This window comes from Haliotis asinina, chromosome 10 (assembly GCF_037392515.1).
Source record: "Haliotis asinina isolate JCU_RB_2024 chromosome 10, JCU_Hal_asi_v2, whole genome shotgun sequence".
Taxonomy (NCBI): domain Eukaryota; kingdom Metazoa; phylum Mollusca; class Gastropoda; order Lepetellida; family Haliotidae; genus Haliotis; species Haliotis asinina.
In genome coordinates this window covers 2,531,910-2,545,648 of record NC_090289.1, presented here as the reverse complement: position 1 = coordinate 2,545,648, position 13,739 = coordinate 2,531,910, and the positions used below count along the sequence as shown (strand labels likewise).

At 39.7% G+C, this 13,739-nt stretch overlaps 1 protein-coding gene across 2 annotated transcripts in view; it reads left to right on the top strand.

Annotated features, from left to right (window-relative positions):
* Window positions 1-7,880: 7,880 nt before the first annotated feature.
* Window positions 7,881-13,739, top strand: part of LOC137297831 (protein ITPRID2-like) — a 59,864-nt gene continuing 54,005 nt past the window's right edge. The window contains exons 1-2 of one of the 2 annotated variants that reach the window (XM_067829788.1): window positions 8,141-8,184; window positions 9,451-9,472. In XM_067829788.1, the coding sequence (XP_067685889.1) occupies window positions 9,451-9,472 (22 nt within the window). In that variant the 5' untranslated portion in view covers window positions 8,141-8,184. Of the gene's footprint in view, window positions 7,977-8,140; window positions 8,185-9,450; window positions 9,473-13,739 lie in introns of those variants that run through there. The other variant, XM_067829789.1, reaches the window with a different exon arrangement.

Sequence of the window (13,739 nt, the reverse complement as noted above, 5' to 3'; positions counted from 1 at the left end):
CAAGGACAACGAAAATATACTACATGCAATATCTACACGCATTTCTGAACACTGTTTAGTTATCCAATATTATACAAATTTCGATACCATCAAAGGAGAGTTAACTTATTTTTCCACCTAACACAACAAAAACAGCAAACAGAAAACTGTCATCAGGAAATACCCACGATTAGACTTTCATGTTTTTAATAAAATGTATTCCGCAGTAAAAGTGTTTTCTGATTTCTAAGGTAAGCTGACTTAGATGGATTTAGTTTCCGTCCCAGCGGATCAGTAAATTTATTTGTTACACTGTCTAACATACGCTAGTTAACCTTTGGGACCCAACCCAACAAGAGAACTAGAATTTGTACTTTACTAGGAGAGTGAACTCCCACATATAACACATGGTACATTTGATCACTTTCTAAATGGCATTGTGTAATCATAGCAGTGGCAGTCGTGCTATTTCACACTTTTCAGAGGGATAGTCAAAGTATGAAGTCTAGACTACAGGTAGCAGTTTTTGAGTCGTGGTGGCTGAGCGGGTTCGACTTTATATGCTGATGATTAGGTGTCTGCAGAAGAGGCCCTCGGACGCGGGGGATCCGGGGGCCAGACTCGGTGACTTGGATGACACATGTCATCTTATCCCAACTGCGTTGATCAATGCTCATGATGTTGATCACTGGATTGTGAGGTTCAGACTTGATCAATTCTGCACCGCCGCCATATAGCTGGAATATTGCCGTTATTAGCGCGCGACGTTAAACAACAAACCAACAATCTATATGTGATTCCTCGTTTGCAATCGAAGTGGTTGCTATGGAAACAAGAAAAAATAGAAGGATTCCAACGTGGCTGGTACCAGTTTTGTGATGTCTACACAAATGTGTATGAAAAATATACTGTATCTGTTACGAGAAATGTTTATGCTCTCGAAATGAAACGAGACCGCGTTTCTACATGGCATACAAGACTTCATTCAGACGGGGGAGTTTGTGATTGAAAAAAGGAAAGAGCTCCTAAACAATGAAATGCAGTAGTATAGGTTTATACATCACAGAGGGGGCGCAGTAGTATAGGTATATATAGTATATTCGATACAGAGGTTTACAATTCCAAGACTGACGTGGTTTATACATCACAGAGGGGGCGCAGTAGTTTTGGAGTGGGTAGTTGAATGACAAGAAACACATCGAACCAGTGTCGCAGGAAAACTAATATCTTGCTGTATGTGTTGATCTTTCTGTTGAACACATCTGAATTATGAAGTAATGGCCTGTTATGTTTAGTCACTATTCTTTTGAATACTGAAAGTCATTTTATATGTAGGTTTATTAAAGAAAACGTATCTGGCCATTTTATAACTTGGAAACAACACATTGTGTTCGAAGGATTAGCTGACAATATGTTGAATGATTTATTGCTCATTGATATCTACCAAAATGGATTACTCAAGGAACCGGGGACATCATGAAGATACTTATTTAACAATTGACGTGTCAAAGATGCCTACACCTCTTTGTCCATTCCAATGATCATTTTTATCAGTTTGAATATGCCCGCAATCCAGGAATAAAAGTGACTGATGGCACAGAAGAGGCAGTAAACTAGTCCCGCGTTCTAGGACATCATTAAAAGCAACAAACACCGGCTACGAACAAGCGAACAATACACCACTCACCAGATACGAACAGGCGAACAGTGGAAGTACCGGGTTCGAACAACGGAACAACACAGCAAGCATCAGGTACGAAGAAGCGAACAACACAATATATAAGCACCATATACGAACAAACAAACAAACAACCCAGCAAGTACCGGATACGAACAAGCGAACAACACAATATATAAGCACCATATACGAACAAACAAACAAACAACCCAGCAAGTACCGGATACGAACAAACGAACAACACGATAGGAATCGTGCATTGTTACTGGGATAAATAACAGCTTCCTAGCTATAGCTTAACATTCCTTACATTGATGCATTATATTTGCTGCAGTTATATACTGGACAAAAATAGTTAGGAATACATGTCAATTTTGAAATTATCAATAATGATCAATTTATTCATTAACACACTGATGAAATATCAATAAGAAAAATACTAATATCCCTAACTTATTTTGACAGGTATACATTGCTTTATCAAGATATAAACGCTGTAATTGGGACACACAATTCTAAAGTTAAGTGACAGCAGATTATGCAACATTGCACATTTAGTTGAATTATCTAGCGCCGGGCCTCCACCACCCTTCGGGTTAAGGGCGAGCCGGTAAATAGTTCCTTTATTCCATACCTTGCTGCACAGATATATAGTTTTCACTATTTTTTAACATGTGAATCTATCAGTCAGTGACAATGTTACACCTGACATGTCTCTGTCACACCACACACAAGAACTACACATGGCGCTAGAGTGCACGTAGTATCAGCTCCATTTATCAATCAGGTTTGATGCAGCTGTCGCCATGGAGATCTAGTATAGCATCTTGCCAGAAATTACCAATTAATAGTCAGACTAGCATAGTCCTCCTGATGTTGGTTTTATAACTTCCTTCCAAGTATGTTTACTTTGTGTGAAATTAGACCATTCTGGGCGAACTGGGTGTAAGACCCAGAGTACTGATTAGTGCGCTGGACAACAGGTCTCTCATTACTTGGTTTGTCGGCTGGTTACCATTTCACGCTATTGTTCATGTATCCACACTCAAAGTTCCATCCCTCATCAACAAGGATGCATTTGATGGAATGGAGAATTTGGTACATGTTTTGTTTTAAGAATAGAACGTGTTCGGTTTTATATTTACAATGCAAAACAACGTGTAAATGTCTAGGAATATAACGTGAACGAAGATCCGTGGCACTGATATCTCATTGTTTCAAATAGTACTACTAATTGAGAAAATGAAAACAATGCCACAAGGAAAATGCTCTTACCGTGCTGTTTTCTTCTCCGTGCTGGCTGTTGTTATTCTCCAAGTCAGGACCTGACAATCCAATGATAGATATATTGAGCACCAAACCATGCATTATTGGGATACCATACATTGCTCTCAAATATCATTTACGTCACCGAGCCTGCCCACCCGATCCAATAAGTCGTATAGTACGCCGAGCATGTGTGTCCCTGGGGCTCCCATCATGTTCTCCATGTGTGCGAACCCATCATGTCGCAGAATATAGTCTCATTAGATGTCGTAATATATATTAGATTTGTAGAGCGCCTAGACATTCTGCCCCTGGTCACACAAGCTGCTCGTCATGCGCTTGAAAGTTACCAGTCATCTGGACCATGTTATTCCGCCAGGTACCCTTTTCACTGCGCGGTGAACAAATGCAATTCAGAACTTGACTTGTGTAACAATGTGTGACCACTTGTGTCGGGCAGTAATGAAGTCCTGGGGAGTCAAACTATCAAATACGACCGCCCATCAAGCAGTGTTTAATATTCCCGCCTACCCGACCGTCCTGAACGGTCTGTTTTCATCTCGGATGGTCTAAGCTCAAAAGTTGCCAGTCCGGTGGTCTGGTAGGTATTTTAACCCCTAAGTTGTCTAACTGGCTAACAGTACACTTTTCATAGTATCATCAGGCAGTGCAGATGAAATCAAAATCATCACAGAATACCTGACTTCTTACCCAGGTCAAAAAAATGCTTTGGAGAGTGTCGCTGTGTTTCAACAGCATTTTGCTGCGGATGATGATTAGGCTCCTGCTGCTGAAAAAAAATGCACTGCCGACTCTGACAGTGACTCAGATTTGTCCGATCTTGATTGTGGCTGTAAGGCAGAAAATGTAACAGATTTATTAACCAGGTCATGTAGCTTACATGCAGTAAAGACAGTATTCAGAAACCTGATTATATCCGTTTTTTATTGTTGAAAACCGGACAGGCACGTTTGTATCCGGACTGGTATTCTTTTAAAGTTACAAGTCCGATTGTCTGGCTGAAATTTTGGGAGTTTTAGACACTGCATCCAGGTTTGTTTGGTTAGTTATTAACACTCGGCAAAAGTCCAGCTATATGTCGGCGGTCATTATCATTCCACGGTTAATTACGATACGATGACGTGTGTCAACCAAGTCAGCGAGTCTGACCACATGATTCCGTTAGTCACCTTTTACAAGAAGCATGGGTTACTGCATCCTCGATATCTCCAGGGTATACGTTCCGATATGTCTCCACTACACCCTGGATGCATCTACATCTCGGTCCGAAAATTTTATTACCTCCCTTTACTGGCTAGCATCCTCGCAATCAGCCAATCAGCTAAGCCGCCGTTACAACTGAACTTGCCAGTGTCAATAAGGACAGCGGTTGCAATTGCGAAGGTTTACTCGCCGTGCGACTCAGATTTAGGAGAAATCATACTTACACATTGACAGGTCCGAAAATTAAAAAATATATATGTATGCAAGAACTCCTTCTGCCTCTTTCAGAGAACCTCTGCATGGTTTGTTTTGCCAAGTTTAATCGGTTAGATAATTTAAAAAGCGAAAGTGTGTTGTGTTTGGCTCGCTCAAGTTCCCGGCGTATACACCTGATTGGATAAAAAGTCAGCCAAGGGAGGTAATAAATTTATCGGGCTTAGCCGTAGCTGGGTATAGCTTAGCCAGGGTATACTGGAGACTTATCGGAACGTATGCCCTGGAGATATCGAGGATGGGGTTACTGAAACCTATTCTATACTTTACGGGTCCCAGCCAAGGATTCTAGTAGTCAACGCTGCTTTACCTATTTTTCACCTGGCCCCGATTTCTCGAAACAAACTTAAGTCTGAGGTTTTACTGAAGTTCATGTTTTGGCTCAAATCTGTGAAAACGCAGGAACAAGCATTTTCCAGATTGAACGGAAATCGGCATCAAACTCAAACTTAGTAGACAATCTGAGTTTGGTGGACAGATTTCTTTCGTGGTTTGAACTTTTTTATTTAAAAAAATGCAGTTGCGTTTAAAATTCCGCTGTTTCAAATAGGCAAACTCAGTTTGAAATTTGAGTGAAAACTTAAGTTTGTCTCGAGAAATTGCGGGCTGGGTTCTGTTCACAAGACCACATACCACATGGCCAGTGATTGACGCGGCACGCCGTCATGCCTATGGACGACTATCACGTTACATTTAATTTGTCGCATACCAAACTGTATGACAAACCCTGGCGAAAATACCAACGTATTTATTATTAGTTGGTCCTTTCCAGTGTGTATGATCGCCTAAATAGATACGGCATTGGGGTGACATATGAAATAAATGTATCATCTCAAAACAGTATGAGCTGCCTCAGGCTACCAAAATGCTGGACATCAAAACTAACGAAATCGGTCCAATCCAAAATGACAGCATAGCGTTTGGAATTAACGTCGGTCCTTTAGCCAGAAAGCGACTGTAAACCACTCGGGCCCACAGCTAGTGTTTTTTGCAGGTCCTTATGGCCGACAGATGCTTTATTTTTCATTCTAAATAACAGAGAACATTATTTCCGTATCAAACTATTTTAAACATTCTGATCTGGACCCACACCTTTTTATGGTCCTAGGTCTTTAGGGCCTTCAAGTTTTCAAGGCTAAGGGCACACACAGACCAAAGCTACACTATTACTGGCCCGATCAGCTGCCCATTCAGAACTAAGTGTTCTAACGCGGTGCACATATTTACTGACAAGGCGAAAACATCAAGGTACATCACTTTACTCCAGACATATGGAACCACTTAGGGATGGCCTAAGACCATCAACAGTAGTTCGCTTGTTATAGTCCATGGAGTGTTTAAGCTGAAAGCACATGCTTGAAATAACGTGTGTTAGTTCATGTGTACATGAAACAGAAGTCGAAATCACAATGGCGGTGAATTTCAGAAAATAGGGCATATACATGCTGAGATTTACTCCGCGAGTCCTGACTTCAGTTACTTTGATAGGGAGCCCTGAGGTGATTATACTGACGCTTCTTTTTCCTACAAAACCATCAATTCTTGGGAAAATATAGTTTGCATATATTGTAAATGCCATAAAACTACTGTAAGATACCTGTTGGTTCTGTGTAAAAAACACATCTATTAGGGATTTGTTGACGAGTATCCCAGACCGCAGTCAAGATGGAACCACGCCAAGCAGAGGCGTCTTATCCTCCGAGCTTCAGCTTGAGAATGCATCAAATCCCAACGGTAATAACAGAACCTGGGGTAGTATTTTTAATGATATTGTGAAGATTTTATGATTAAAAAGAAAAGAGTTTTTTTTTAATATTCAAGATAATAACAAGGGAACATGAACCATGAACGGTCGGTTGATAATACATGGAGTGATTAATAGTTTCATACACTGAGTCTCTCTTACATACCCTTGAGCATATGTTTCATTCTCACTTTCTCTCGGCAACTCCTCGTTCCATCCAACAATCCAAACCCACTTTAATCTGGGACAACAGAATGTGCACTGTCCTTCTCAGCCAATACTAACAGTTCATTTTTTAAATGCCCGCTGTGCGAAGGCAGCCAATACATAGTATGGACCAGACAATCCAGTGACTGATACTGTGGAGCAGTTGACGTGCCCGACTACACGTTGCATTGAGTCACGTCGTATGACTGTCAAATCTCGACTATATCTGGGACAGCCCCAAAACACCATGGACGGAGTCGCTGATATCAAATATTGATAAGCTTGTGAGCGTTTTGCTCAGAGGGTGCAAAGCCATTCAGTTTAGATAAGTTTTGAACACATACATGTATATGACAAGGTCATGTTGATTAATTATCAATGCATGTCGCATGATATGGATCTCGAAATCAAATATTGATTGTGTGTGTGTGTGTGTGTGTGTGTGTGTGTGTCTGTCTGTGTGTGTGTCTGTGTGTGTGTGTGTGCAATATCAGGCCAGCTACTTATATAGCCTGGGGACAATACACTGTGGCAAACTAATATAACTCCTTCATGAACTGGAAATAATATGCCTTCTTGAAGCCCAAGGTGAAATACGTATGTGTGGCGTTACCGCGACAACACCCTATATGCCCAGGGGTAGAACAACCCATCTTTCATTCAGATGCAGAGGCAGAAAGGGAAAGACTGTTGTGACACCGAGTGTATAAAGTGTGGTAAACACGCTTAAAGGGGCGGTGGAGTAGCCTAGTGGTTAAAGCGTTATACCTCGTCAGGTCGAAGATGCGGGTTTGATTCCCCTCATGGGTACATTGTGGGAACCGCATATCTCAAGTCCCCCGCAGTGACATTTCTGGAATATTGCTGCCAGCAGCGTAAAGCCAAATTCTCTCACTCACTTTCGAAAGTATTGCATGGCATTTCTATGTAGCACATTAGTGTTTTCATATTTTTATTTATTTACTTTTCTGTTTTTTGTAATGTTTTGTTTTTGCTAAAAATATCACATTTCGCAGCATGGCGTTAGTTAGAGCGTAACTGCTCTGCTGACAAGTATCACGACATATATTTGTTATGAATATCCTTATTCTTAACCCTTGTTTATAGGGGTATAAATCCCTAATATGTAAGTTTTCCTCTGTGTTTATTAAACAATATCACACTCGCTGCTTCAGACTCAAAGACTACTTCAACATCAATAGTACACGGGCAACATCCATTCACCATGTGCCTGCAGCAGCTGATGTAGCTACTTGTTATCGACTAATGATTATAACCGTTATTTCCTATCATGAGTATAACTTTCCCTGCTGGCGATATACATAACAACCCAAACACATGCATATTGACATAAACACATAATCGATATATGCACGGAAACCTGATATGATCCATAAGCAGGGGAACTTGAAAACCTTGGCGATAATATGATTATACCAGACAACTCTGAGCAATATCTCTCCTGGGCACAACAGCAGTCGTCTCCCTTTGAGGAAGTCTATCGCCCGTGTGACAGTGTCGTCTGTGAATGATTGACGGAAGTATGTTGACTATGGAAGGGCACCTGCCTACACGTCTCGGAGTGAACAATCCACAGCCAGACAGGTACGTGACGTACTTTATGCAGTGATTATTTCAAAGTAAACTGCGAACAAAGTTATCACCGCGCGGTTTGAACATTATAATAAGGACACGCCCTTTCTAGCGGCTTCTGTGACCGCGTTAAGAGTTAAAATTTGTCATGTGTCAACAGACCAGTCGTGAATAAGACGATTTCTCAGGGAGGGTTGGCAGAGGTGCACGTTTTACTGAGGTACGTAACATTCGACAAGTTAACTCATATCGGGTACTCACATACGTTACATGTCATATAGTTCCCGTGGGCAAAATGTTCATGGATTTAAAACCGTGATATTTGCTGGTTCCGTTAGACGGCTCATTTCCGACAGACCAATCCCCCTCCCTCAACTGTCGCTTTCAGCCGTAACAGCTCGTTGAAGTAATGATTGCCCACATATTGTTATGAGATGAAGATGAGGATTCAACCTATCTGCCAAAATATCTATGCAATGCTATTAAACAGTTATTTCTATACTTTAATGGTTTTAAGATAATGAATACCAGCCCTATTCAGTGCATTACCCAGAAAGTATATGTGAGAATGTTACAGGGTCACACCAGGCTATAAAGGGTTTCTACACCTGAATGTGGCCTCCTGAACTACCAGCTGGCACACTATGTGCAAAACTGTTAACATGTAGTGCTCACTAAACCATACAAGTATAAGTATTTCTGGTTAATTATAATCAGGTGATAATATTCATCTAGTGGTTAAGAAAAGTTCTTGATGACCTGATTAACCTTGCAGTGTTACGTTTTGGAACTGCTCATCTAGGAATAAACATGGTTTCCTTAGTTGGCCTAGAGCTGTTAAACTGAACTTTAAATTTGTAACTCTTCAGATTATCGGCCATAATGTCTTAGAAATTGATTTTCAAATCTAGCAATGATACATTGATAGAGAAAAAGGTCCTATCAAAAGTTCATATGACAGTACAAATGTCATATTGCTATTTGCTTGAAACACTTCACTTCAGTGGTGTATTGTGTTTGAAAGTGAGAGGCTAGTATATTTAAGATAATGTTACAAGGGGATGTTTTATTCGAATGCACATGGGATTGCAGTCAGTGTGCAAAATAACTTCCAAACTTTGTTAGTCAGTCAAGACAGCTATGACTGAATGTTACTGGCCCACAAAATAATTCACTAGCCCAATACTTTGACTCTTGAAACTAAGCAAAATATTTAAAATATATGAATATATAAAATCACTAGTCAGCTGACCAGTGGCTGTGGAGATTTACTGGCCTGACTGAATTTTTACATGTCATTTGTGAGCAGGCCACTGGCTATTTTGCTAACTGATATGTATTTGAATGTGTGAATGTGTGTATTTTTGATTTAGTCTTAAAGTTGCAAGTCACAAGAATTTAAGATGTTTGAGACTGAGAAGCTAACACTTTCTCCTTGGTAATGAGCTGGATTCCTGTATATGTGCTCTGTTTGTTTTGCTCCAAGATGACCATGGAGTCTGACAAAGGTAACAGCATCTGTAACAGCATGTAGAGCCATTGCAACATCGTCGTACAACATTGTCATGTAACTTGTCTAGTCAGCTGTATGTCTGTCATAGTCCCTGTTTCTGTATGAATATTATTTAGTTCCTTTGCATGTACAAGTGGACAGTTTGTTATGTTGAATTTGTTTCCAGATGTTAAGTAGCCCTCACATGGCAAACTAGTTTGACAACACATGTTGAAATTTTAGGAGTTACCAAATTCTCACTTTTACAAGTCAAACACATGTGAAACTTTCATGTCATTTGAGTGCCATGTCTCTATCGGTGTGGTCACATGACATTTTCATTGACTACAGTTTGTTGTTTCTGAACAAAACCAGTTTGACACTTCACATATCAAACTTGAGTTTGAAAGACTTATTGAAAAGTTGGTTAGAATAGAGACCGATCTTATTTCTCAACAACAGTTTCACAACTCTTAAATGGTGTTGATGGTGAGTTGTTGGTATGTTCTCACTCTCAAACTCAAGTTTGACAGCATGTGTTGTTTAGGATCAATCTTGGAGAAACTCACAGATTAGAATTTGAGTTTCAGTGCGTTATTTTTGTCATTAGTTATGTTCTGTATTTATTGAGGTCACTTGCCCTTCGACTGACTATTGGAATATTAACTGACTAACAGATTTGTAACTAACTGTTCATCTCTACTTTTTGCATTGAATGCAATATTAAATTGCCCTTGAAACTAAGAAAAAACATTTTTGGTAAAAATAATTCTGGTTTCATGTCAAGTACGTCTAGTTTGATATCCTGAATATATTCATGAAGACCTGCCCGATGCTAACATTGAATGTTATCATAATGAAATATGCATGTCTTTAAAATATAAAAAACAAACATGCTGACCCCGAAACAATGGTTCATTTCTTGCAGTCTGGACTTTCCAACTGTATCTTAACTTGAATTGCATTCATTTTCATTCTTCTCTGTGTTCTTAGATACAGACTATTATTTCCCCAGAGGTGAAAGTCTCTGATTGTCTTTCATCCTCTGTGTATCTCTGTTATGTGCTATGTCATCCAACTATGTCATGTACTGGCATACTCAGTGGGGAATATGTAGACGATATCACACAGATATTTTATTGAGAGCAGCTGATTAACCATGTTAACTGTATGGATTCAGTGACAACTAGCAAGCATGGAATGAACCTGATTACCTCCCCTCTGTCATGCCTCCTCCCTCAACTTGCAAGTTGAGTTGAGTTGTAGGGCAGATTGCATCTAGAGGGCAGATTGCATCTTGATCCCTGGCTCAGGAAGCTTTACGTTCGCGTCTGCACTCAAGTAGATCAAGCATCTCCAGATCAAAGTTCCTTGTACACAAGCTACCAGTGTATGAAGGGGTGGTGTGGTAGCCTAGTGGTATCCAGGTTTCATTCCCCACTTGTGTGCAATCTCTTAAGCCCATTTCTGGTGTCTCCCTGCTGTGATATTGCTGGAATATTGCTAAAAATGACATAAAACGGTGTGCACACACATGTCCATTATTTGCATGTGAACATTCCAGACTGCTGACTGTGGCCCTGCTTGTAGATATGTGTACCCAGGCTTATAATGCTGTCAATACTTCACTCACTCCCTACACTGCGCAAAGTGTCCGCTTCTCCCTACGCTGAGCATGTACAGATCTAGTCGTGGCAGTCCATAGTCTTCACCTGTCATCATTAAGCATGTATCTCCAAGGATGGACAAATGATGGAAGTTCCCCAAAGGGCACACCTATGATAAAGCACTAGTGCTCTTCAGAAGTAGATGTGCTATTAAGCCTTTCCCACTAACAAAGATACATGTTTGTAAGTGTGTTCATTTACTCACTTGCTTGTCACAGCCCAGTATTACTTCTGAGTTAAAGGATGTTTCATTTCTTATAGCTAATGAGTCATATCACTAAGGAGATTCCTTGAAAAATGTTCACTTTGAGGGTCCCAGGGACTCATACTGTAAAATTTGAGGGGGTCCTGGACTACAAAATAGGGGCCCCAAACACTTGCATATTATTTTATTTGTCTGTTGTAAATGTTGTTGTTGTTCAGTGACTGTTATTGTGTTGTGTGTCATGATCATAATACTGTTACTGCAGTTAAATTGCAAATGATACCGTAACCCAGGTAATAGCAGACTCGGTGGTAACGTTTTGTTACTTGAATGAGAAGTTGACAAGAAAATATTCAGACTTTTTCAGCATCCCTGTGGATGGGCTAATAAATTTCATCGCATCTGTTGTCAATTCATATGTATACAGGATGCAGAAATTTGTGTTGCGTAAATCCCTGACCACTGAGAGGCTTTAGTGCTCCAGTGTAACATTAATAAGGGAATGATGAACCCTGGAGTGTATAAAGTCCATTACTACCCTGTACTCTTCATACAGTGTTTACTAAGTGTCCTGCAGTCCACATGCAGTGTGATGTTCCAGGTGGTTCAGTAGGTTGGTGTCTTGCTGTGTTGGGTTCAGCCATGTGGTCAACCTTTAAAGGACCACTAAACTCAATTTTTTGGTACTCTTTTTATCTCTGCATATGAAAGACTTCTGGATAGTCATAAACGAAACACCATTGTTTTTAAAAAAAACACATTGTGGTTAATTAATACCAAGTGCTTGAAAGTTGCAAAAAAAGCTGTCTGTTTCTCTCTCGCCCGCAAACGAAACCACAGACACCGTTACGTAACACTGTGGCCAGAGAACCGGACGTGACGTAATAGAAGGAACAATTTCCAATTAATTGTATAGAAAATGTGTAGCAAGCTCCTCATTTTGCTGATTTCTCGACGTCACCAAAGACATGCCGAATTGTTGTGGTGTCGTCAGTTGCTCCTTGGGGTCGGGTGATGGTGTCACTGTGCACAGATTTCCACCGAACCCCGTAGTTTGTGCTTAAACTGGTTGTTTGTGTGTGCAAAGCGAGTGTGTGGAAGCCTGTGGTGTATACTAAATCGGATGGTTCGCCCCCTACCACGTTTCAAGGATAGAAAATGGGAGTTCAAGTTTCATTGAGTTTATAAACTAAAGACTGCTTACCACACATTGCTGACCAAAAGGATTTTGCATGAATATAACACTTTCTTCCTCGGACGCGAGGTTGTGGTCGAAGTGCCAATGTTATCGTAAATAATATTATATTGGCCCCTGTCTCGTGAAATTGTCATGTTATAAACAATGTCATGTAAAATCCTAATGTCCATCAATAAAATACATATTTTACTACCAGTGAAAAGTAATTTTGATTTTGTAAGTTGGTGAAAAGAAACTTAAATAGGATTTATCTTCAGACAGGGTGCCGCCATTTTTTAAAATGACACGGGCTAAAAGTCAGTTAGAATTATTGAGATTATGGTTTGTTTTCATCAAGTTAGAAAATCCAAACTATTTTTTTCCCGTAGTTAAATGTGTATTTGAATCATGGCCAAAAGGATTTTGCATGACACAACTTGTAATACAACGATTTCTTCCAAGGAGGCAAGGTGGGGGTCGAAGTGACAATAATGTTGCTAATTATCTTGCCCTCCACCTCACTTCTAAGAGTGAAATTGTTATGTTATAAGCAATGTCATGCAAATTCCTAATGTCCATCAATGAAATACATATTTTACTACCAGTAGAAAGTAATTTTGATTTTGTAAGTCCATGAATTAATGAGATTATGGCTTGTTTTCATCAAGTTGGAAAATCCAAACTACTTTCTACTAGTAGTTAAATATGTATTTGAATCATGGCCAAAACAAGTTTGCATGACATAATTTGTAACGTAACATATGCGAGGTCAGGGTCGAAGTGAAAATACTGCGCGATAAATTTCTACACTTGCTAAATTTACTTGGTTTGTAAACGTTCACTCACCAGTATGTAGACACTTGTCAATATACGTTTTTATATTTGGTCTCATGATCCTAATTACTTTATAATCATACTTGTATGGATTTTGAAACTTAGCAGAAAGAAGCGATCTGTGAATGTATAACAGGAATGTAATATCTAGACATTTTATAGTTTGCCTATATGAATCATAATTCGCACGCACGCCCTAGTGTATGTCGTCTGTATCATTACAACTTCACGATGAAAACAATGATTCTGTTGAAAGTTACAACAACTTAAAAAAAACAAAATGCAAATATTAAAATTAAAACAAATTAAAGTTATAGGAGCAATGTCAGGCTCCTACCTTGTTCAGGGAATGTGTCCATCAATAACCACAAAAACGAGTGATGTGTAAATCATCTGCAGA